We start from the raw sequence: 26,898 nt of genomic DNA, 5'->3' as shown, positions 1-26,898 counted from the left end.
GTAGCCAGTCCTGTTCACAGTTTTGGTTTTACAAATAACTTGAGGTAATGAATAAATGTCATTTTGGAAAGACACCTTAAAACCTTCTAAGAACCTTCAAGCTACTTCCACATCCAAAGCAAATGGCTTATTTAGAAATTGTTCTTTCAATTACAGGCATTTTGCCAGTCTGCTAACCCATTCAACCAAGGCTAGTGTGCATAAGCAGGCAAGCCCCAGGCCAAAACAGAGCACTGTAGGTCCATTCTCATCTTTCCTCTTTTAGAATCTCTCCTCTTTCTTTTTTTCTTCTGCACAACAAGTGTGCTGGGCTTTCTTCACTGCTCTGGGCAGAAATGCCTGAATGGGCATTTCCCCATCTCTCTAGCAGGAATGTCTGCATTTTAAAAGAAAAATATCTCCAGGGAGAAAGCAATTTTATTATATAAATTTACATTTTTTTTGAGGGTGGAGGCTTCCACCTTTTGAATCACAGCATGCAGATAGCTGCCAATCCAGTCTATCTCTCAGAGGGAATTGCCATATGATCTTATCTCTAATAGAAGGGCTCCTTTAGGTGCCTAAACTGAAAGCACACCCAAGTGAAACTTGGCCTACATGGCCAAGCAGACTGAGCAGAGTCAAGGCTAGGGATTCTCACCAACAAAACGAAGGCATCCACATCTTTTTTTAGGATGGGATTTCCTACACTGGCGTACTGCTTGACTTGTTTTCCTAGTCATCAGAGCTGATAATAGCACTTGGATTTTATACAGTCCTGTAGTGAGTGTCAACAGTGTAGGGAAGTATAAAGCCAAAATCCACTTATTTTGCTTCTCTGGAGTAAATGGCATATAATTTATAGAAACAGACAGTCCAGATAAGTTTTGCCAAGAGAACATAAAGAATGGGTGATTGAAAGAGACATTGCCTAAATTAAGATTTTATCATACTGACCAGGTAAGATTCTTGGACTCAGAGTGGCAACAAGGGGACATGAGGACAAGTTCACTAAGACTGGGATGATTTGGCCCGTGTTTGAGATGCCCGTTTAAAGACTTCCCGGATTGAGGAGATGTTAGCAGGTTAGAGAAGAAAAGTAGCATTTAGCTTTCATCTAACATGGGTAAACCAATCTAGAAATACCAAGAAATTTAACCCTCTTTTCCTCCAAAGGATTATGTGCTCACAGCCCCACTGTTTGCACACAAGGAGTCTTTTTGCAAATTACGAAAGGGATCTCCTTCCTCAGGACACTTTGCAGCCATAAGCCAGACAACGTCATGGTAACCATATAAATTTGTGAAGATTCTGAAGGAAAGGCACCTTTTGGAGTTGTGCCTAAGGACCCACAGCTGCAGGGATTTTTAGACAGATCTTGTGAGTAATGGCTACAGATCATTGTCAAGAAATAATATTTATCACATATTCATCTTGGTACGGCTATGGAATAAGGAATCCAAAGAATATAGGAAAGTTATTAATCACTACCTCATGTTTGGATGTTTGCAGGATACTACTACTTCCTGTAGGGATCTAAGTTATCGCATAGCAAAAATCTTTTTGTGGTTTCCCATTGCTTACCTAATTAACTGTAAACCCTTACTCTGGCCTGTAGGACTTTCCACACAAAAATAGCCCCAATTCACTTTTTTTTTTTTAACTTTTTTTTAAATTTTGAAATAAATTCAAAGTTATAGGAACAGCTGCAAAAACAATACTAACCCCATACACAGAATTCCATCATACCCTGACCCCCCTCCCCCGACAGCTCAATCCACCGACTTTAACCTGCTGTCACATAGCTATTTCTTTCCCTCCCTATCTAGCATCCATCATCTATTGCTCTGTCTTCTGAACATATGAGAGCTGGATGCACACATCCTTGAACATACACTATAATTCACTCATACACTTCCCATGAACAAGAACATTCTTTTATGCAATCCCATTAAGCGCAGCTAAGAAGTACAAGAGATTCAACAATGATACGAAGCTTACATTCTATATTTCCTTTTCCTTATGTCTCAACTGTGTCCCTTTGAGCCACCTGTCCTCTATCCTCCAATCCCATCCAAGTTCATCCTTGGCGTTCAACTGTCATCTATTTAGACTGTCTTTTTTTTTTTTTTTTTTTTTTTCAATTGTGGAGACATATATACAGCCTAAATCTTCCCATTCCACCCCTCCCTAGCTTTCCATTAGTGGAATTAATCACATTTAGAATGTTGCAATGCTCTTTCCCATCATCCGTTACTAGAAATTTCCCTTCACCTCAAACAGCAACCCTACACTCATTTCTTAACTCCCCATTGCCCCTTCCCCCATTTCTCTTAACCCAAACTCTACTTTTCATCTCTATGGTTATATTCTCTGATAATCTCTGTGTTTACTGTGGGGGTTAAAATTAACCTCTTAAATCCATATCAATCTTGTTTTTCTTTGATACCACCTTCACTTCAATAAGACACATAAACTATGTTCCTATACTCCTCCATTCCCCCACCTTTACATAGTTGTCTAAAATTACATATTTTACATTGATTTCAAAACCACTGATTTGCCATTAGAGTTTGTGTATTTTATATCATGTAGGAAGTAAATAGTGGAGTTACAGTTCAAAAATTATTGACTTCTATTTGTATTCCATTGTGGTTGGAGAATGTGCTTTGAGTATATTCAATTTTTTTTTTTAATTTCTTGAGGCTTGTTTTATGTCCCAGCTTATGGTCCCTTCTGGAGAAAGATCCATGATCACTGGAGAAAAATGAGTGTCCTGGTGATTTGGGATGTGAGGTACTATATATGTCTGTTAAAATTCTCTGTATCTCTTTCTCCTTTCTTTGTTTCTCTGTTGGTAGGGTTCCCTTTAGAATCTGAAGTAGGGCAGGTCTTTTATTGGCAAAGCCTCTCAGCATTTGTTTGTCCGTTAAAAATTTAAGCTCTCCCTCAAATTTGAAGGAGAGTTTTGCTGGATAAAGTATTCTTGGTTGGAAATTTTTCTCTCTCAGAATTTTAAATATGTCATGCCACTGCCTTCTCACCTCCATGGTGGCCACTGAGTAGTCACAGCTTAGTCTTATGTTGTTTCCTTTGTGTGTGGTGAATTGCTTTTCTTTTGCTGCTTTCAGAACTTGCTCCTTCTCTTCAGTATTTGAGCGTCTGATCAGAATATGTCTCGGAGTGGGTTTATTTGGATTTATTCTATTTGGAGTTCACTGGGCATTTATGCTTTGTGTATTTATATTGTGTATAAGGTTGGGGAAGTTTTCCCCAACAATTTCTTTGAATACTCTTTCTAGACCTTTACCCTTCTCTTCCCCTTCTGGGACACCAATGAGTTTTAAGTTTGGATGTTTTATTTTATCTATTGTATCCCTGAGATCAATTTTGATTTTTTTTAATTTTTTTCTCCATTCTTTCTTTTGTTCTTTCATTTTCTGTTCTGTGGACTTCTAGGACACTGAGACGTTGTTCAGCTTCCTCTAGTCTTGTATTGTGAATATCCAGAGTCTTTTTAATTTGGCCAACAGTTTCTTTTATTTTCATTAGATCTTCTATTTTTTTATTTACTCTTGCAATGTCTTCTTTATGCTCTTCTAGGGTTTTCTTTATGTCACTTATATCCTGGGCCATGATCTTCTTGATGTCCTTTAAATCCTCTGCCATGTTTTCATTCCTCAATTGTAGTTCTTTGATTAATTGTGTGAGATACTTTTGTATCTTCCGATATCTTGATTTGTGTGTTTGGAGTTAGATTCTCCATATCATCTGTTTTTATCATATGCATTAAGATTTTCTGTTGTTTTGGCCTCTTGGCATTTGCTTTGCTTGATAGGGTTCTTTCAAGTTGTAAAAAAAATACCTAATTTTTCAGAAACACAGTTTGGTGGTGTACACTTTCCCTAACTAACCAGCAGATGGTGTCTGTGAGTCACCTATACCCCTCAAGTCAGTTCTCCACCTTGTCCCAATGGTGTGTGGGGAAATAATTCTTGTGGGGTTCAGTTGGAGAACTCAGTTTGGGTGTGTTGCTGGAGCAGTCCACGCTGAATGTGGGGTGTGTGTACGGGTGGCCAGGGAGGAAGGATAGCTTTAATTTTCTAATCCCCCAGGTTCCCGGAGATTCAAGGCTACCTCAAGAGTCTAAGCCTTCATTTAAGTTCAGCCCCAGACCCTCTCTCTCGCTGTCCCACAAACCACTGGACTTGGCATAGTGTCCCTGGGTTCTCCGAGCGGGTCCCCCCGCCCAGCCGCGATCCTCCAGGACCTCTGGGAAGGGAATGCCGTGCTACGTCACCAGTGTGTGCCGTCCCTCAAGGGAAGCCCCAGGCCACCAGGCCGTGCCGGGGCACTTCCAGCCTGATGCAAAGATGGCCGAACGGGGTGTCTCCACTCCCCCCTCCTCTCACAGTTCCTCCTTCCCAGCTCTGGGACAACTGGCAGGGCTCTGGGCTGTGGGCACAGCCCTGGGCAGGAGTTTATCCAGCCCTCTGGGAAGCCAGCTGCTAGCCGTGGGGTTTCTTTCTGCTTTCGGCTCTCCCCTCCGTTTCCCCAGCCCCAAGGGTATCTGCAGCGGGCTATCTTCCAGGCCAGACACCAAGAGGCTGGCCCAGCCCCCTCTTGCTGTGTTTTACTGCATGGTTCCCACTACTGCAGCTGCAGCTGCTCCTGGATTTCCCCCCTTTTCTTTTTTTTTTTTAAAAGAGCCCATCGGTCTCCAAAGCCAAACCCTGGCTTTCCCAGACTGCTGCGTGGCTGCGGGTCTTCAAGCCAGCTTACTCACTCGTTTCAGAATGCAGACTCCCGGTTTCATCAAGTATACAGCCTCTGTGGAACTAGAAGACCTCGTCCAGCTGGCGCATTGCTGTAACCGGTATTCTGGGTTACTTTCTGGTTTTTATCTAGTGTTTTTCATGGAGCTGTATTTTTGCCCTGTCTCACCTAGCCGCCATCTTAGTTTTCCTCCGAGCCCCAGTTCACTTTTACTCACATATACCAGGCAGACAGAACTCGAGGTTTGCTGGATCTGCTCTGAGGCTTTCCCACATTTTGCTATTGCTCCAGCAATTCATTCCATACATCTTGGTTGCATTCATCAACATCCTATTTGTCCTTCAGGGCACCACCATAAAGTCTGCCCTGGTGACTTCCACTCAGATATAATTTTTTATCCTGTCATTGATAAATACCTCTCTTATGACACTTATTCTATTTGGTAGGACAGAAATCTGTTCTTGCCATATTTTACCAATAACATTTTGCCAGCTATCAGTTTCTCGAATGGTGGAAACCATCTAGCTCTTCTTTGTATCTCCTGAAGGGCCAGGAGCAACGCTTTGCCTTTGATTGGTCAGTGATTCTCCAACTTCTTCAGGGGGTGGGGTACACTTTTGCAAAATGCCATCCTCTCTTGGAGGATCATGTCCTCCAGACATTCAGCATACATTTATTGAGTTCTGCAATACGCAGACTGATACCTACTCACATATTCAATTCCATCATCAAAACCAAGGCAAATTTTACTAAATCTAGTAACTATGAAATAGATGTAACATAAAATCACAATCATAAACATGAACACAAAAAAAGCAAAAAAACAAACAAACCATCAAAGCATGAGTTTCTTGTTTTTATTTATTTGGTAAATTTTTTTCATTTTGTCTTTGGTCAATCCAAGTACTAAAACCAAAAACTTAAAAGAAAATTACAGAAAAATTTAAAGTTGAGAAAATCCTTCCCATTAAATTATCATTTTCTGAAAATTAAGGAACAGTAACTATTCTTTGAATTTATCAACTGAACACCTAAGTTTAGCTTGTGGAATAAGAGAGATCTGGCAAGATTATAAACTGAGAACCACTTCAGAAGGTGAGCCTATGTGATATTGGCATGGAATATAACATACCTTTCAGAAGAAGGTGACCAAAAATAGAAAACAAAATCAAAATTCAATCTAACCAAGTCATAAAAGGATTAAAATATGTATCAGTCTACCTCATCTGGGGTAAGATTTATCGTCCAAACCAACAAGATATTATTTAGGCTCTGCCAAAGTATTGGCATTTATTCTATAGCACAGGGATAATCTAACACACTGCTTGTCTCTGAAATGTTCTGCTTTCCAAAAAAAGTCTAAGCATATGAACAGTTAACACAACATCCCACTTGTACCAAAGTTATATTTATTCTAGGGGGGTAAATCTGGCCCTAAGTGTCAATTCTGAATCTTCTTGTCCTATACCAGTTTTGTCTCCCCCAATCCAACACTTTCTGCATTTCTTACACAAAGACAGGCATCTGCTGCAGAGGATAACATGGCCTATAACATTTCAAAAAGGAGAATTCTCACAGATTGTGCCTGTTGTCAAAATGGCCCCACTAAATTCAGATCAAGGCAATATCTGCTATTTTCAAAAGAATTGAAAAAAAAAATCTGAATTCCAAAACTACATTGCTTTGATCAGTCACAAATTACTTGACTACTTGGGGGCCAAATAAAAATTTTATCTCTTAATCTCTGACATCAATGATAAATGATATCTGAAAACAAAAATATCTTCTTTATGCAACAAATAATGAAGTTTTAAAATATCAGGAGACAAAATTGCTGTCTCATTGTGTCATCTGCTGATTTTATACTGCTCTTACATTCAGATCCAGAAGTTAAGCTCAGGCTACTTGAAGAATATCTAATCTGTTCAGTACTGTCTCTGTGCCAACAGCCCCTGACTCTACCAGCTAAGCCAAAAGGAGAACAATATTTTGCACACAGCTTTTCAAGAGATGATTATCATATTCCTATTACACTGCTGGACTTGAAATGAAAATCACAATTCTATATTTCCATGTGAAAGCACTGCCAATGAATGGCTTTGTTTTCAGAACAAACATCAAAAATCTGGCTGTAAAATTGGAAAAGGAAGGAAGAGTGAAAAAAGAAACCAGATAAATGCAGCATAAAGGAAACTTCTTTACCATTGCCATTATCATCCACAGTGAATATTTACTAGGATGACCAGATCTTTTTTTCTCCAAACTGGGATACATGTGAAAATGAAAGGGGTGGAGCTATTAATAGTTATATTGGGCACAACTATCCTATCGATTGAGCCTCCTTACATACAGGGGACTGTGTTACATTTGGGGGATGCATAGAGGCCAAAAATGTGGTTTCTCCCATACAATGCTAAAATTTAGTTGGGGAGAGAAGATATTTAAAAAAAAGAAACATACCACAAGGTAACTTATGCTAAATAAGATGCATTGACAAAAAGGAAGTGAAAACAGGGTATCAACAGGGTATCCAAAGGTAGCTACAAAATTTAACTCCATCAATTAAAATTTTCCATTCAAATAACATTTATTCAGTAATTTCTATGTGCAAATCACAGATAATGGTGCTGGATGCTTATCTCAAGGAATTTAGGGTTGAGTAGAGGAAGCAGACATGCAACAAGCTATAACACAAAGAAGAATGAAAAACAACACTAGAGGTATAAGCAAAATGTTGGGAGAACACTGAGGACGGAGGGACCAATTCTAAATGCAGAAGGTAGATTGTAAACTTCTTGTGTATTAAGAACTGACCTGTCCTCCAGGTTGAAATGCTGTATATAGTGGCTGAGCAATATATTGATTGGTTAAGTCTAAGAATAATAGCTAATGTTTATGAAGCATGTACTATGTGCTAGGCAGTGCAAAGTGCTCTGCTTACATTACAACATTTAATCAAATAATGGAAAGCACGTTGAAAAGAGAAAATATTCAGGTTGTTTACCTATACATTCTTAGATATTCAAACAGTACACTAAAAGGATATTGCTTTATAATTATACTTTTACTAGTTACAGAAATACAGGAAAGCCATAATTAGTTTTATACATGTAATGATATGCACATGATAATTAAATATTTTCTAATTAAATATAGATACCAAATGATCTAGTTAATTACCTTTATAATTTATGCTTTTATATATTATATATTTTATATATTTGTAAAAGAATGCTAATTATAAATGTGTATTTATAGCATAAAATCATAATTACTAATTACATTTAAAACATAATTTTAGTATACATTGGATACATCATTGCACATTATATTGCTGCTGCTGCTGGTTGTTCTTACTCCTCTTCCTCCTCTTCTTCCTCCTCCTCCCCGTTCTCCTTCTCCTTCTTCTCTTTCTTTTTTTCACTGGTTTCTTTAACCAAAATGAAATAAGTATTCAAATTCCATGATTCCTATTACTATGGTAATCTGTGGAGATAAAAGAATATTCTCTTAAATCTGAGAACTAGCTTTTAGACTGTGTCTTTTATGTTAACCTAAAAAAAACCCTTTAATTTTTGTCCTGTGATTTTTTTTTCTTTCTGTAATATTTCCTTTCACCAATACCAAATCCACATAAAAGACAGTTCTACCTAGTGTCCAGATAAGTCTCCAGTTTGAATTTGGGAAGGGACTGAAATTTACTAGCTAGTACTTGAGTGGTATGAAATTCAGTAGATCCCTGAGATCCCTTTCTTATCACTAATTTCTTTATGGTGGTAATAAGGCCAGTGTCCTATACTGGATTCCCATGTGAGCGAATGGGCTTTATTAACCTCCATGTCCTTAATCCTGACCCATCTTCTCCCCAGTACACACAGAGGGAAATGAAACCAAGAGTGAGAACTGAATGGATCTGTCAACTTGGGGGAAAGAGGATAAAAGCACCTAGGGGCAGCTCTCTTCTTTCAGGTGCCTCACTGGAATTTACAAAGGTCCGGCCCCTGAGACAGTCTGCAGAGACAGGCCAGGTGTACCCCTCCACCCCTCCATGGTTATGTCCTTGCAGCTCAAATTCATTCACCCTTCCTAAAAGCAATGAAAAAGAGAGGAATAGATAGAAATTGTGTGGAAGAGGAAGCAAAGAGGGCGAATGTGAATCCCCAGGAATTCTATCAACCAAGGAGGAATTGCTTCCTGTCTTCTAGGCCTCATACCTATGCAGTATTTCTGTCCTGGGTCTTAAAGGTGGTCTCTGGTAACTAAGAGAATCTTCACACATGAAGAGCAGGGTCCAAGGAAAATCATATTGTGCATCACCATCTCCCACTCCAACCCACACAGATATCTACCATCTCCTCACAACCACACACATTTTATTCTAGTGAAATAAAATAAAAGCAAACATTTAGGAAATCTTAAGGAAGACCTAAGACACAAAAGAAAATGTGCAGTCTGAGGAATGTGAGTGGAATGTAAAGGGGATGGCCATCCAGTTTCTGCCCTAAGACTCCCACCAAAGATCAGAACTTTGGACAACAGTTATAGTAACTAATAATTAAATGCCTCTGTTATCAGACATTATTTTCACACACAATATTTCTTCCCAGTGATCTTCCCTGTTCATTAGAAGTGACCATGTTTCCTTCTCCTCCCCTTCACAGGAGGACGGGCTGGTTTGGTCAGACAACAACCAAGGCAATGATCATGTAGAGGTTGAAAGGTTCCCAAGGCCAGGACCAAGAACAAGAGGTTTACATCTAAACTAATGGATGATGCAGGGGATGCAGCAGAGGGCAAATGTAGAAGAACGCCCAATTCTATATGCTGAAAGAGAGCTGAGATGAATACCTAACTAAAGAAGCCAGAATTAGACATAAAAAGCTGAGAAGTTGGAACCAAGAGATGAGATCAAGCAAAGCAGCTTAGGCTCCAACAGAATAGAGGCTGGTCTGAGTGACTGCCTCCAGGCCGGCTGGTCTTGGAGGTTTGGCTATATAGGTAGCCCTGCATGGGAAGATCACACCTCCAGGCTGCCATTTCCAGGGTACTAGAGTGGGCTCCGCATGAGGGGAGAGGGGAAAAGGGCCCTCTGGCCCTTTTCCTTACTCTGCTCCACAATCTGTCTCTGGTGCCCAAAAGCTCTGCTATTACCAGAGCCTCGGGATACCTCTTCAGCTTCGGCTCAGCAAATGATGTCAGTAACTTTCAAACAAAACATACCCCCACAAACAAACACACACCATAAGCATACATTTTCTATTTTTGTAGGCATAGAACATCTCAAGTATACTTAAGAAAAAATGGATAATAAAACATTTTTTTTTCAAGGCAAATAATCTATAGCCATTTTTCTCAAGGCAACCAAATGTGCAGCACTGCAACTCCACCGGCCACAAAGACGACTCTTTACTGAATTATACAGTGCAGGTCAGCATCCTGGAGTCATAACTTTTAAAGTAACTGTATCTGTTAGGAATGCTTTAGAATAGTAAGTACAGAAAATGACACTAGCAGTAGCTTAAACAAAGGATTTACTTTTCTGATGAGACAAAAATATATGAAGGTTGCATAATGATGCTAAGACAGTCTTTCCACTCCACCATTCAAAAAAATCATGTTCTTGGTCTCCCACAATTGCAACAAGGTTGCCTCAGCTCCAGGAATTCAAGGCAAGAAGAAAGGGGAAGTGGTAATGCCAGAACAGTCTTCTCTCCCATTTGTACTTTTTGTAAGGAAGAAAACGCTTTCTCAAAACCAACCCCACCCCACTTTCCTTTACATCTCATTGGTGAGAAATGAGACACATGGCCACTGGTAGCTGCAAATATCTGTTCATTTGTTTGTTTCCCCAGCTTCTATAATGGGAGGCAGGCAAGGAGAAAAGGGATTGGGAATGGCTACTGGGCTCCAGAGCTTCTCTACAGGTGTGCAGATTGTGCAGAAAAGTGATCCCTCAGGGCTGCTGGGTCGAGTCTCAGGCTGGTTACTTCTAGCCTTAAGCCCATTCTCTGTTTACTTCCATGTGCCTCACACATGCGGTATAGTAGCAGTTCTCAAACATTTTGGTCTCAGGACACTCATAAAATTAAGGAACCTCAAAGAGCTTTTGTTTAGACAGATTATATCTACCCATATTTACTGTTTTAGAAACTAAAACTGAGAAATTTTAAGAGTATTTATTTCATTTAAAGTAATAATAATAAATCCATTATATGCAAACATACATTTAACATAAATGGTGTCTTTTATGAAATATATCTCTATTTTAAAAAATTTAGTTAGAAGAGTGATATTGTTTTATATTTTTGCAAATATCTTTATTATCTATCTTATTAAAACAGCTGGATTTTCCTGTCTACTTCTGCATTGTGATGCACTATCACAGATCATGTAGAGCCTGGAAAATTTAACTGTACTCTCATGAGAGGATGAGAGTGGAAAAGCAAATAAGGTCTTGGTGTTATTATGAAAATAGTTCTGATGTTGCACACCCACTGAGGGGTCTCAGATACTCCCCAGAGGTCCAAGGACTATTCTGAGAACCGCTGCAGAATAAGTATTACCGTTTCTTAGGAAGCCCTGGGATAACCATTAAAGAGTGTCTGCTGCAGTCTCCATTTCAATTCTTGGGTTTCCCTTTTTATTTGCATTTACTAAATAGCCAACCCAAGTGTCAGTCTCTGAACAAAGAAACACTGTTCTCCACAATTATGTGCAATTCTTCATGGCTTACCAAACAGAAAACTACCAGAAGTTTTGAAAACACGGGCTTGTTTGGGTTTCCTTTATACCCATTAGGATTTCAAAGGTCATAGAGTCTTTTCAGTCATGGCTCAAAGAAATGATAGTTTGTGTAACCTCTCTTCCCAGAGGACTCTGCAAGAAGGAAACTTCTCTCCCGATCTCCTAGTATAAGAATAGGGTAGTGCATGGAAGGATGCATCTAATTCCCCTTCAACCCTTTGCTCCAGGTTTCAATGCTGTTGGTCTGTGCAGCCATCCCTGTTATACAGGGATTATAAAAGACATAGTTAATGACATCCAAATTCACACTCTAAATCTTTGGCAGCTCCAGGGATCAAATCTAAGACTCTTAGTCAACTGTTGTCAACATTTAATTTTACCCACCGCAGTCTCATTACACTATTCAATTTCTTGAGCTATTACTCCCTCCTAACTGTGAGAAAGGTCCCAAGGCAACATTGAGGAGGGTGGCCAAGGACATATGACAACTCCCTATGTGATCTTCCCTAAGTGCTTCACAGGTTCCTTTTCAAAATATCAGGGGCATTGTGGGCAAATTGCAGAAAGAACGAGAGAAGCCCTCCATCAGGCATCTGATTGAGACATTGGGATTTGGAGGTGAACTTCAGAATCACCTGGGGAGCTTTTTTAAACTGTACATTTGGCTCCATTCCCCAAACCTCTGGAGACTAAGCTCTCCTCACCCCATCCAGTTGAAAATCACTGATCTAGGTTATTAGGAAAGAGCTTTATTAAATTTAAATTTAGCATGTGGGGTTGTGGATAACCCCATCTCTGTTTCTGAGAAACAACTGTTTACTATTCTAATACTCCTGAAACCTGGCAACCAACTAAAGGAAGAACTGGCAAATGTAAGCTCACAAAGCTATGTGGCAGCTGCTCTGCCAGGGACCCCTGCCCTGAGCTCTCTTACCCTCCCATCTTGGTGTTCAAGCTAGGGGGGTTTTGAGATCCAGAACTTTGCAGGATGAAAAAAAAAAAAAGTAAGGGACCTATTTTTTTTAAAATCCTGAGGATTATTAGAAAGGAAATTCCATAGGGTCCATGTCACTTTCAAAAAGTATTTTGTTCCACTGATTTCTTTCTTTGTCCCCCTTATTTCTTTATTTCCCTCTTTAAGTTTGTGGTTCTGAAACTGAATAGCAATAAAAAGAAAATAAGAGCCCTAAAGAGATATTCTTGGGTAGAAAAATGGTTTACTAAAATCCCTACCTCCACTGATTGAACAGCAATCTGGAGGAAACTGCAGGAGGATTTGCAGGATAATTGAAGCTTTTGCTTTTTGAGGGGAAATTTTTTTTTTCTATTATCACTTACCCTAGGAAAAATGTGATGTGGGTCATAGCTAGATGAGTATTATGGTCAAATCTGTCATGAAACACCAAGAAACTGCCTTGCTCACATTTTCTTTTTGAAATGTTTGCTGCAAGCAAAGCCCTTGTCCCAGACTCCCTTATTTTAAATCACATGCACAGAACATGATACTTCATGTTGGAGTGGGGTCACTGGACAGTAGGGGCAAAACAGCAATGATATCTCTTTAAGTGACATTACAGACACGCCATGTCGTGTAATACCCATGGCTAAAATGAGACTCCAGAAGCTGGAGGGAATGGAAAGCGATGACATGAGAAGCTGAAGGATATTGTAACCTCAGATGATGTTCACAGCCAGGAATATATAAGCTGAATGGACAGGAGCTAAGTGCTTATGATGACATCAAGGACAGAGTCTGTTATGAAGTCATATGTTATTCTCTCCCTGAAGTATCCCATCCAGCCAGTCTACCCGTTATGGAGAAAATAAATCGTATAGATTTAAGCAATGTTTGATGTTGGAAATGTGTTATGGAAGAGAATAGAGCTTACACTTTTAAGGGATGAATATATTTTAGGAAAACTTGTTCAAACCCATTGACTTGGTGGTTATCTGTAACATTTATGTCCAGCAGACCATATGTTGTTCAACAAATATCTATTTAGTACTTGTTAAGATCAAGGCACTGTGATAAAACCAGACAATTATACAAAGATACAAAAATAAAACAGATTGGATCCTTTCCTAAAGAAGATTACAAGTTGCAGGTGAAAATTACTCTATATAGTGTTATTCAACATATACACTTACTAACATATATTTATACATTTGAATGTGTCAGAATAATGACCATTGTATCATCCATTAAATATGTGATACATAGATGAATGTATAATACACACGTGAGCAGGGATATTTTTATGGAGGATGCATAGAAACACTCTTCTACAATTTTTTTCCCCTGAATTCTGGAAGCTAGGGCAGGATTCAAGAACCTTCTTTTTAAAATAAATTAATTGCTGGTATAGTAACTACCAGTGAAATATAATGCCCCCAAAAGTAATGAACTCTATTTATATGCTTATTTATAGCTCCTTATATATTGAATGAATGATATTGCTTATCAGATGCTTTTTATCAGATGCTTTTTTCTTATTTCACAGTAAATTCCACAGGGACATACACAAGAGTACAGTCAGAGAGGATAAAGCCACAGTTTACTATTAGTCATTTGTGACTGTCTGTAGCTAAATGCTTATTTTTTCACAGCATACCCATCAACTCCTCCATAGTCTGAGGAGGGAAGATAAAACACAAAAAACATTGAGTCAAGGAGACAGTGAGGGAGATACAGTGAGAAATTTACTTTGCTGTTGAATCTGACAATAAAGTGAGTACCACATATGTGGATGTTGATGAGAACCTGAGTTCAGAATTTCTTGAAAGCAGTACATTAATGTTTCAATTCTGTGAAAAAGAGTTATTGTTGTTGTATAACCAAATACTTTAAATATTTAGAAACTTTGTTAATATATACAAATGTTCGTTTTATTTAACTGCTGGTCATTTATAAGATTTTAATAATTAAACTGACTCCATTAAAAATTAAATTTAAACAATTACTTCTAATATCCTGTAATGGGATCTTGGTGGAGAAAGAGAGGGAGCAATCTAAAATCTTTTTGTTTTGTTTTGTTTTAGAAAAGAGTGCACTTCCAGAAGTGGAACTATTCTAGAAATTTGGCCAAAAGTTAAAAAGAAGATTTTAAATATGTCCTCTAAGTTTCTTGATGGAAAAAAAGAGTCAAGCTTACTAGCAAATGACTAGCATGCTTTTTTCTAATTTATACCCTCTTTGTCCCACCCTGTGGGAACCTTCTTTAAAACTAAAGGCCAATAACCCTCTTGTGGGAGTCCATCAGCACTTGGCACTGAATGTGGAAGTGACCACGACAGACCAACAACACTAGACCACCTGCCTTCCTGTCTGCCATCCTCGGCACACAGTGGCTGCTGTACCTTAGCATATTATGGTTCTCCTGTTATATTCCACCAGTGTCTATGTTTCTTTTACTTACCCTTGCCATTTGCACATATCCCTAACTGGGTGATTCCAAAGATTCCCTTTCTCTCGCTTCAAAACACTGGAGATGTTCATACACACACCCATGCTTTGTTTCTCGCTCCCCTTTTCCTTTAGCATTGCAGAATGACAGCTGTATAACACTGTCTCAGTCCAGTCACTCCTGTCTGTCTTGCGACCTGCCCACTTCAGCCCTACAAGTCCCCCATCCCTTCCTGGTTCTAGTATGAGTCTCCATTGGAAATGGGACCATCAGTGAGGTCCTATTGTTCAAGGGGAGTGGGGCAGAGAGAGAAACCAGAGATCTTCCCTCTACTCCTCCTCCTTACCCACCCACTCTGTTCCTCACACCCCAACACTAGTCCATGGTATTGAGTGTATCGGGATAAAAGAAGAACAAGAAGACACTAATCTTGACACGCCCCTGCGACTGCACCTTCCTCCCTACCCCACTCACCTTACTTCCCCCTCACGTCCATGATGAGAAAAGTAGGAGGAGGATGGAAAACATTGAACCAAAAAGGACAGAACCTAGTGCTTACTGCTCCTAACCTCCTGGACCAAACCATTTACCATCACCTTCCAAAGAGGCCTCCAACTGCTCCTCTGCCACATCTGTTCTTCATCTCCTCTCCAAGCTCAAGATCTCCTCACATAGTTCTTTCCTCTTTAGGATCACCAATCTTACTCCCCTTCTTTTCCCAGCCTCCAAGGCTCAATCATTTCTGCCCCAGGCCATGGAATCATCACTAATGGTTTAAAACTAGGGGATTCTTAGTCCTGGGCCTAAGTCTGCAGCTGGGAATACAAAAGTTCTTGACATTCAGAGTTTGGACTATGTTAAAGTAGGTCAAAGTGGGTTACACTTTCATTTCCATAATGCCTATAGGATAAAGTACATATTCTGTCAAGACACACAAGACCCTTTATAACCTGGTCCCATCCTTCCCTCAAGACTTGCCCATTGCTGTCCCTGCTTCCTTTACCACAACCACTTATATTTTGGTTCATGCTATTTCTTTCCTGTGGAATTCTTGCCCCCCTCCATTCATCTGTCATTCATTATTCAAAGAGCAACTAAAATGCTACCTCCTCTCTGTAGCTCTCCATGACATGCTTCTGCCAATACCTTCAGGAAGAATTCATTGTTCCCTAACCTGAAATTCTATACTACTTCTTGTGTATCTGTTTTTTGAGCATTTATCACATTGTATTAAAGATTTGTTTATGTTTTTCCTTACTCCATACACAATATATATATGTTGGGAGTTTCAGGAGGATCAAAAACATGTCCGAGCCATCTTTAACTCCCAAAGAACTAGAGAGTGGTAAAATAAATTTTTAATGAAACGAACCAAATATATGATATTTAGCTTATTACTTCTGAAATTTAGGCCTGTTATAGATTATTCATTTTTAAAAAATGAACTACCACATGCTGGGAACTATTCTAAACACCAGAAATATGGTCATAACAGTGAAAGGTAGGGTACATACAGACATGGAGATTACACTGGTGGAAAGGAGTAGGGGGATGGGCAAAGAAGCAAGTAAACGAATGGATAAGATAATTTTAGAGAGTCTTAAATTCTGTGAATGAAATAAAGCAGTGTGATGTGACAGAGCAGCCAGGTGGCCTACTTTACATTGAGCAGTCAGGGAAGGCCATTCTGGGGTGACATTTGCTCTGAGAGTGAATGATAGGAAGGAGCCAGTGAAGATCTGGGAGGCAAGGCACTCTAGGAAGGGAACAGCAATTGCACAGTCCTAAAGTATGAATGAGGTTCTCATGTTTAAGAAACAGAAAAGTAAGCTTTGCCAGGGAAAAGTGAGAGAGAATAATACCAGGTGAGAAAAGAACAGTAGGTAGGGGAACAGATCTCTTAGGGCTTTGTAGATTGTGGTAGGGAATATGAAAACTTCCACACATTTTCTGTGCTGGCTAGTGTCAGGCATTTCAGTTATCTTGTGCTGTAAAATTACATGGCTTAAGATAAAAACTGTCATTTCTTTGTATAGTTTTTTAATTTGGCTGGACTTTGTGGGGACAATTCAACTCTGCTCCGTGTGGTGTTGGCTGAAGTCACGCGTGCAGCTGCAATCAGCTGGGAGCTCAGCTGGTGCTGGAACAAAGATGGCTTACCTAACATGCCTGGCACCTCCAAGGTGGCTGGAATGACTGAGGGCTGGCTGGACCTTTCATTTTCTAGTTTCTAGTTGCTCATGATTTAGTAGTCTATCCTGAACTCCTTTTCATGGCAGCTGGATCCCAAAAGAGCAAAAGCTACAATGCCTTTTAAGTCCTGAAACTAGAAGACCTAGAATGTTACTTCTGTCATACGTATTATCAAAGCAAGTCAAAAAGCCTGCCTATATTCAAATGGAGGGGAAATAGATTCAACTTTTTCATGGGAGGAGCAGCATATAGGGATGGGAGAAATTGTTGGTGGCCATCTTTAGAAATTATTTACAGTTCACCCTCTGGCAGCAAGAGTTAACTAGCCTCTCACTACCCCCCAGTTATGGCACAAGGCTTAAAGTCTAGTATCTTGTGATATTCATCAAGGTCTGACACTTTCAGGTGTGACTTCTCTTGCTCTGGATACCTGTGAATTAGACTACCTCACATATCCAACATCCAGTGGTGAAACAGGGATAGCTGCTATATCTGGTCCATAGCAATCACTGGTCCATGGAAATTCTCTGGTGACAAGGGCAGGAGGACACAGAATGTTCCTCGAGTAGGGCCGAGTTCTGCTCTCAGGGTATGGTTTCCTAATCCTTTATTACCATTGCTCATAACGCCACACCGTGAGCTCTTGACTCTCCCTCTGAGTCAAGTTCCCTTTTCTAAAGTAACTGAACAATGCTTACAGCTGGTTCTGCTTTCTCAGCCATCTTTTTTGTCCAAAGAAAGTTGGGGGCCAGAAGTTTCTTTTCATTTTGAACTGTCTCTGTTCAAACTGGTATAACTCCTTTAAAATCTTTGTGGATTTTTGTTTATCAGATTATAATTCACTTCACAAAAGCCACATTCACAAATCTACACTAGGATGCAAGTCAGGGTGTGTGGAATAACATTCTTAAGGTTCTCTGAAGCCCATTTATCTAGGAGAAAAGATCAATGAGACACCACCTTAAGTATTTATGAGATCTTAACACAGGGTCTTATAGCTACTTTTGGTTTGATCTTTACTCTAAGGCCATATTTTAGTAGCAGTACTCAGAATTGTCTTTTTTCCCTGAGATTATTTCTTACTTGAAGAATATTTTTTTTTTCAGTGAGAGATGCTGAGAATAAGAAATGTAAGAAATGGGTTGGACATATACCTTGTAACTTTTGCCTGAAAATTCCTCTCTCTCTTCTCTTAATTTATCACAGGCAATTAAGCCAGTTGGAACTTTCTGCTTTCTGCTTGAAAAATCTCCTTGGCCCGGTCCACAAGTACCTTAGGTACATTGTTTAGCTTCCTTGTTACCAAAGTCAAAGCATTGCCAAAATTCTACCACTCCATAGCACAGATCACCCTTTGTGCAGCTTCCAAGAGTGGTCTCCTCATTGCTCTTCCAGCCTCTACTACTACATTCATACCCAATGCAAACGTTATGGGGTTTTGTTACAGCATTACCCCACTTTCAGGCAGCCATTTCTTCATCAGATATCTATTACTGAAAAACAAACCAGCCCAAAACCTAATGGCTTAAAACAACAATTATTTATTATTCTCCCACTTCTGTAGGTTCATTTGACGGTTGTTCTGCTCTACAAATGTTGACTAACGGTCACTCATATGGGTGTACGACTGGTAGCTGAGCAGGGTTGTAAGGGGGGCCTCAAATGTCTGGGGCCTTGGTGCTGATCAGCTGGAGCACTTTGGTTCTCCTTCACATGGCCATTCTCTCTAATGTGGTATTTCATCTTCCAGGGCCTCTGCATGTGGTCGCTCTTTCCACCAGGATAGCCTGGACTTTCTTACAGTGTGGTGGCTAGGGTCTAAGAAAGCAAAGTGAAACTGTCAGATCTTTTAAGGACTAGGTCCAGAACTGGCCCAGCATCACTGATATTTTGACTCTGTTGGTCAAAGCAAGCCCCAGGGCCAACACTGATTTAAGGAAAGTATAAAGAGACTCCACTTCCTGATGGGAGGAGTATATGAAGATGGTAGAAATTGTTAGAAGCCATATTTATAGACTAGGTACATGTCAGGTCTAGCTCACCCTCTGCAAATCTCTTCTTTCCTTACCTGGGACCTTGCAGACTCAGGCTACAGGACTAAGGAACTTACTTGAGTCCTTTTGATGCTTGTTCAGCTCTGATTTTGAACCTGGTTCTCATTAGTGGGTTTCTACAGTGTTCCTAAGACCAAGTTTGAACAATATCCATAGTCTGGTAACTAAATCACTTTCTCACTGCTGTTGAGGTAAAAATGACTATTATTATTATTATTGACTAATATTTATTAAACCCCTTCTCTGTACCAAGTACGTTTTGAGAGTTGTGCCAGTTTGGATGTATTACGTCCCCCAAAACACCATGTTCTTTGACACAATCTTATGGGGGCAGATGTATTAGTGCTAATTAGTTTGGAATCCTTTGATTGAGTGTTTCCATGGAGATGTGACTCAATCAACTGTGAGTGAAAAGTTTGATTGGATAATTTCCATGGAGGTGTTACCCGCCCATTCAGGGTGGGTGTCAATTGGATCACCAGATTCGTATAAAGGAGTTCACAGACAGAAGGACCTCAGAGCAACTGAGAGTGACATTTTGAAGAGGAGCTACAGCCTAGAGAGGAACATCCTGGGAGAAAGCCATTTTGAAACCAGAACTCCAGAGCAGACGCCGGCCACGTGCCTTCCCAGCTAACAGAAGGCCATTGGCCATTCTCCAGTGAAGGTACCCGACTGTTGATGCCTTACCTTGGATACTTCATGGCCTTAAGACTGTAACTGTGTAACCAAATAAACCCCCTTTATGAAAGCCAATCCATTTCTGGTATTTTGCATAATGGCAGCATTAGCAAACCGGAACAAGAATTTTGTATTATCTCTGTTTTTCAATGAGGAAACAGAGACCCAGAGAGATTTGTTAGGTGTCCCAAGGTAGCAAATAGCAGGTTACCTGGGTTAAAAGCTATCTACTTAACTCCCAGGTTCTACTTCCCTTGTCATTGGTTATGGTACTGCATAACTCTTGTCAGCTCCCCTTACTTGAATTAGATTCTAATTCCTGACCCTCTGCCTGAAATTTTGAGCCCTGCTACATGATAATATGCTTCCTTAACACTGGCCACTTGTCTTCTGTTTTTCTTTTTTTTTATTTTAAATTTTAAATAAGCATTATACTGAAATTTACTGTACATACAGAAAAGTATAGTGAATAACTTGATGAACACACTTGTGTACTTACCACATGCTCAATAAATAGAATATCATCACCCCAGAAACCTTCATGTCCCCTCCCAGTTACTACAACACATCCTTGCTCCACAAAGGCACTACTACCATTCTTCTATTATTATAGGTTAAATTTTACTGTTTTTGAACATTATGTAGATAGAATCATGTTGTATATTTTCTTTTGTATCTGGTTTCTATTGTTTAACATTATGCTTTTGGATCTAGTCATATTATTGTGTATAACAATGGTTTGTTTATTCTCATTGCCATGTAGGATTCCATGTTTGGCTATTCCACAATTTCTGAATCTATTCTTCTATTAATAAACATCTGGATGGTTTCCAGGTTAGGTTATTACAAACAAAGTTGCTATGAACATTCTTGGACATGCCTTTTGGTGCACACATTTCTGTTGAGTGGGAGTTTTAGCAATTTTTAAACAACACATTTCCAAAGTATTTTTGACCAATTTTCACTTCCACCCAGCAGTGTATGAGAACTTCAATTGCTACACCTCCTTATCAACACGTGGTATTGTCAGTGTTTTTGGTGTTAGCCACTCTGATGGGTGTTTGTGAAATCTCATTGGGGCTTTAATTTTACTGATTACAAATACTGCTGAGAACATACTCAAGTGAGGATTAGGCATTTGGATACTGTCCTTTTTAAAGTGAATTTTCTTTTTTCTATTGGGTTTTCTGCATCTTTTCTTTTTGATTTGAAAGAGTTCCTTATATACTCTGGATATGTGTGTTTTGTCAGATATATTTATTGCAAATATCTTCTGTACTCTGTGGCTTACCTTTGCACTGTCTTTATTAGCATATTCGATAAACCTGTCTTCTAAGGATCATTCTTCCTTGACTGAGTTACTGAACTCTACCTCCCAATGAGGACATTCCATTTCCTCTGGGACCTCTCTAATGCTGATTGCTGTCTGTGTCCTTGCCCTCAGGATAGCATGTTCTGCCAGCTACGCTGAGCTCCCTTTGAGTTCGGGGCACCTGTTCCTGTCCCTCCAGGTTCTGGCACCTTCTGGTTTGCTCAGCTACCTACAGTTGACTAGGTGTGCCCAATCGTGTTCCTAAAATAAGCTTAGGATGTCCAAACAATTGACTTATAAATGAACTTTTGGAATACATGGCTTTGTACATTGAGGAATCCCATATGTTCTATTTCCTTCTGTCTTAGTCACCTAGCATCAAGTACCTCTTCTAGCTCCTAGTAGCCAAAGTGAATTGGAACCACGATTTTTAATCATCAACACACCTCTGCAATTTAGTACCAGCCCACCATCAATGGAAGAAATCAGGCTATGGGAAAACAAAACTCTAACGCTGCATTGAGAAACACTTAAATTCAATCAATAATTATTGAGTGCCTAATATATGCCAGTCATTGTTCCAAACACTGGAGAGGTAACAAAAGTAAAAATAAACAGACACCAATCCAATCTAATATAGATAGACACCAATCCCATCTATATTTTAGATAGGAGACAGAGAGTAAATAAGCAAAATACATAAAACATATGGCATATTAAATAATAAGTGCTAAGGGAAGGGAGATGAAAAGTGTCACAATGGTGGTGGTGAGCTGTCTGCAGTTTTAGATAGGATTTCCAAGTGAAGGCTCACCAAAACAGTGATTTTTGGGCAAAGAACTGAAAGAGGGAGATAGCTATGAAGACATCTGGAGGAAGTACATTTAAGGCAGAGGGAATATAAAGTGCAAAAGCCCTAAGATTTGAAGTGTGCTGGGTGTGTTTGAAAAAACAGTGAACAGCAAAGAGGTAAGTGTGGCTGGAGTTCAGGGAGAAAGGCAGACAGAAATAGAATATGAGGTGAGAGCGGTATAAGGTTGGTGAGGTCTTATAGGTCCCTGACCTATAATATGAATTAGGGTTGTACTAACTTTGGAATAGTGATGCTCAGAAGTCAAGTTCACCTTATGTCCAGACAAGAAAGGTGATCATAACTTGGGAGTTGTTAAGCATAGCATGATGCAGCCCTTAGGAAAAAAGGAAAGAATAATCATGGGGAGGGAAGGTCTGGGAGCCACACTACTGGGCCAGGGGTCTGGCTGATAGGACAGGAGCTAAGATCTTGGGTTCACAGAAAGAAGAATATTCAGGGAAAGGCCAGGACGTGGGAAGGTATTAACAAACTCCAGGCTGTTTTCAGCAGAGCTATCTAGCTTCTTGCAGAGAATAAATGAGAAGAAAGGCTGAGATCACATTAAGAAAGCTGATCTGGTGCATAGCTCATTAATCAAGAGCAAACTTCTCTCTAGCGATGACTGCTTTTGGCCATTCTCTAGTGCCTAAAGAATTTTAAAAAATATTTTGTGTAGATTTTTAGATTTTTATATCCAGGACAATTAGTCCAAACAAGCTATATAACACTACTGAAAGTGAGATTTCTATTATTTTTTAAGATTCAGGATGTTGTCTGGCAGCTGTGTTGGGCTGCAGGACAAGATGGCAATCTCTAAAGGAGTTAAAGTTCCTTGTAATTTTTGCTTGTTGGAAGAACTTGAAGAAGGACAAAAAGGAGTAGGCAATGGTACTGTCAGCTGGGGCCTTGAAGATGATGAAGATATGACACTTACAAGATGGACAGGCATGATTATTGGGCCATCAAGGATAAATTACGAAAAAAAAAGAATATATAGCCTGAAAGTAGAATGTGGACCTAAATACCTAGAAGCTCCTCCATCAGTTAGATTTGCAACAAAAATTAATATGAATGGAATAAATAATTCCAGTGGAATGGTGGATGCACATAGCATACCAGTGTTAGCAAAATGGCAAAATTCATTCAGCATTAAAGCTGTACTTCAAGGGCTAAAATGTTTAATGATGTCCAAAGAAAACATGAAGCTTCCACAGCCACCAGAAGGACAAAAATACAATAAATAATTTTAGTGGATCTCAAACTGGTCTTAAATAAACAACCTTCTATTCATGTTAATGTCTTGGTTAAGTATCACAATGTAGAATGCCCACACATTAAGAAAAAAAATTCCAGCTGGTAAACATGACCCAGACATTTGTAAGAATATACTAAATATATGTACACCCTTTATGTTTTCAGGTAACAGGAGGAAAAATGCAGTACAATTCTTTTTTCTCTTATCAAGGCATGTCATTTAAGCAGAAACCTGGAGTATTCAAAGTAGAATTCAGGTTTACAAGATGAAAGCATGGCAAGAAGTGTCAGATTGGTGTGGAAGGATATGTGTGTCTGAAAACTAATTTCAAGAAGGAAAAACAAAAATGGCCTGTTTTATCCACTTGCTTAGTGAAAGATCTGCAATTTAAATAGTTTAAAATAGCAAGTACAATGAATATTGTTGCAAATTGCATTAATTTTTGAAGCATTGTGGGTGCTGACTACTAGTATCAAAAATATGTTCAGGATTGTTTTGATACCTGTATTTATAAAAAAAAAAAAAAGTTGGGGGGGTGTCAATGAATTTCTGTTAAAAGCCGTTCCTGCATGCTACATGTAACAGACATGGTAAATATTTGTTTACATTCTTTGTTTAATATACCATGCATTTAAATTTAAGTGAAAACAACAAAAAGGAAATAGGTGTATGGATATGTGATTCTGAGACTAAAGTTAGTCTTAAAATGTAAATAAAATGTGGAAAGTGTAAAAAAAAGATATCTTCAGCAACTCTATCTTGCTAGAAATGTACAGTATTCTGTTAGTTCTAACTTCTCTTTGTGTCTAGTAGTTTTCCTCAAATGAGAAGTATTTTTCTTCTTTGGTTCATTGGGGCTCTGGTGGTCTAATATTGGAATATCCAAGTTTGAATATCCTGGAATGAAAGGTAAAATGCTCTCTACTCCTAAAGATTGGCAGTGAAGAAGCAGGCAGGTTAACAGTCCCTTTGAGGCACATAGGCAGTCTTTCCATTCCCAGTTTCTTCTTACTTTCCTAGCCACAGAGACAGTTAAGATGTGAGGCATTGTTGATCTTTGTATTAATTATCTATTATGGCAAAACTATATTACCACAAACTTTAGTGGCTTAAAACAACAAACAATTTTATTACTTCATAGTTTCTGTGGGTCAGGAGTCCAGGCACAGCTTAACAGGGGTCATCTTCAGGGTCTCACAAAGCTGCAATCAAGGCATGAAGTGGGGCTGTGGGCTCATGTAAGGCTCAAGAGGGAAAAGAACTACTTTCAAGTTCATGTATTTGTTGTCAGAATTCAGTTCTTTGTGGACTGTCAGACTGAGGGTTCAATTTCCTGTTGGCTGGAAGCTGTCCTCAGTTCCTTTATACATGGGTCTTCCCAATGTGGCCGCCCCTTGCAAAGTGGGCATTACATTCTTATGTAACATAATCATGGATTATGTAATCATAATCATATACACCCTGTCAACTGTGCCATATTCTATTGGTTAGAAGCATATCATTGGTCCCTCCCACACCCAAGAAGAAGGGGATTGAAAAAGGTGTGAATACAAGCCAAAGATCATGGGGGCTACCATAGAGTGCCTGCCACAAGTCTCTTATCTTCTTGGAGCCTGGGAGACTACACAGTCATGCATTCAAAATCAACCATACAACAGAAGGATCCACAGATCCTATCAGTGCATGTTCTACCAAGGATCTTCTGCTTTATGTTCCTAATACAAGAGATACCTGGTGTTAGTTTCCATGTTCTTCCCTGGCCCACAGAGGCAGCCAGTGTCACACAGAGCAAAGGCTCTAATTCTACCTAGCTGCTGCTGCAGCTACTTGGTTCACTGAGCCTCACTTAGGTGCCACATTCCCAGAGTAATCTCTGTATTTTTTTTTAAAACATTGAACATTCCCCAGAACCCTAAATGTTTGGAAATAATTTAAATAAATTATGACACCATCAAATTGTTTCAATATTAACAGAGATTTGGGCATGGAAAAATGTTTCTTGAAAAAAAGCACTTTACAAAACAGATATATTTTGTTAGATATTTAGATAGCTATTTCAAATATGATTCATTTTAAATATGTATGTATAAGAATATATTAATGGTAAAAATGGCTGTCTGTGGGTGGCAAGGATAATGCATGATTTTATATTTCTTCCTTTGATTTAGCCACATCAAGAAATATAATGAAACATATCACTTGTACATTAAAGGAAAAATCTCTAGAAGTTTTTTCTTTATTTTTACTTTGAATGTGAACTATTTGGGGGTTGGGACCGTGTACTATTTACTGCTGTATTCTTAGGCCCTAGCAAAACACCCGTGGACACATTAGGCTCTTAAATGACTTTGATCAAACACATGAATTCCAGAAGTATTCAACATATTCTGTGAGAATACATGAACAATACTACTTATATACATTATTAAAAACAAAATTCCCCAGACCTAGAGTTTATTTTTTCTAAGGAACCCAACAAACAAACAAAAATGCAGTCAACTATCATACCACAAGTCTAGGTGGTAAGAGAAGCAGATAGCATGGATGGTAGTTAAGGATGGTCTAAACAAGTTAAATTCATGGATGATTCAATATTTTTTGTTTTAATCCATAGATTTAACTTCCCTAATATAAATTTTGACATGGGTACTAATAAGTAGAAAAACTGATGGAGATGCCTTTACACATTACAGTTTGGTCTACCACTATAGACTGGCAGTGAAGAAGCAGGCAGGTTAACAGTCCCTTTGAGGCACATAGACAGGCTTTCCATTCCCAGACTCATCTAGTGAGAATACATGAAAGCCATCCACTAATGAGTCACGTCATGATGCTAGTAAGACATCACTGGTGTACTTAATCTTGTTATGTTTCCCCTATAATTGTGGCTTCAGCCTCAACCCCTTCCAGGTTCAAACAGTTACCACATTTTTATCCATTTATTATGCACAAAAATTGAGAGCCTGCCATGTGCTGGACACTGTGCTAAATCCTGGCTGAAGGATGGGGATGAAGAAGGCAAAGATGAGTAGAGACAGGCCAGTAACAGTACTCAAAATAATTTTTTCATTTCCCTTTCACTCTATGACAAACATGCCTTTCTCTACCTTCTTCCATCAAATCCCTGCTTGGAAGTTGTTCTGGCTTTGTACAATCTGCATCTGTACTCTAAGTTCCACCCAGGCAAATAAGTAATCAGCCTACTTACCTCTTTTCTCTTATTTCTTGCCCTTTGTTCTCCCTCTTCTTTCTATTACTGAAGTTAAAATTTTCTTTAAAAAGGTTAAACTTCTTCAAAAAGGTTCCCTTCCTCACTAGCATAGGTAAATACAAATTAATATCAGGTTATGTCATTCTCTTTTATGGTGTGTCAAATTGATTGTTATTCCCCAAACAACATAGTTAAGAAGTGTTGCCTTAGATTATATAGTTCCCCATTGGCTTTCAGATCTTTTTAAAACATTTTTTCTAATGTCTCAACTAAACATTCTTTTGACAAAAATAAGTATAGAGAAGTACATGAGAAGTATAGAGAAGAAAACAAATATAGAAATATAGAGAAGAAAACAAGTCAAACTGACTCTCATCATATAAACTTTTTGTTCATATTTGCCGACATTTCTTTTAAGACCATATTTTATATATAT

At 39.0% G+C, this 26,898-nt stretch overlaps 1 protein-coding gene across 1 annotated transcript; it reads left to right on the top strand.

Annotated features, from left to right (window-relative positions):
* The first annotated feature begins 22,799 nt into the window (after positions 1-22,799).
* LOC119511156 (ubiquitin-conjugating enzyme E2 variant 2-like) lies at positions 22,800-23,240 on the top strand. Its single transcript, XM_037805609.1, has one exon. It carries the CDS (start codon positions 22,800-22,802, stop codon positions 23,238-23,240), a length of 441 nt encoding a protein of 146 aa, XP_037661537.1.
* The last annotated feature ends 3,658 nt before the right edge of the window (positions 23,241-26,898 follow it).

The sequence above is a fragment of the Choloepus didactylus genome, chromosome 2 (genome assembly GCF_015220235.1).
Source record: "Choloepus didactylus isolate mChoDid1 chromosome 2, mChoDid1.pri, whole genome shotgun sequence".
NCBI lineage: Eukaryota > Metazoa > Chordata > Mammalia > Pilosa > Megalonychidae > Choloepus > Choloepus didactylus.
The sequence above is the reverse complement of the archived record's forward strand: the minus strand, read 5'-3'. Positions and strand labels throughout refer to the sequence as shown.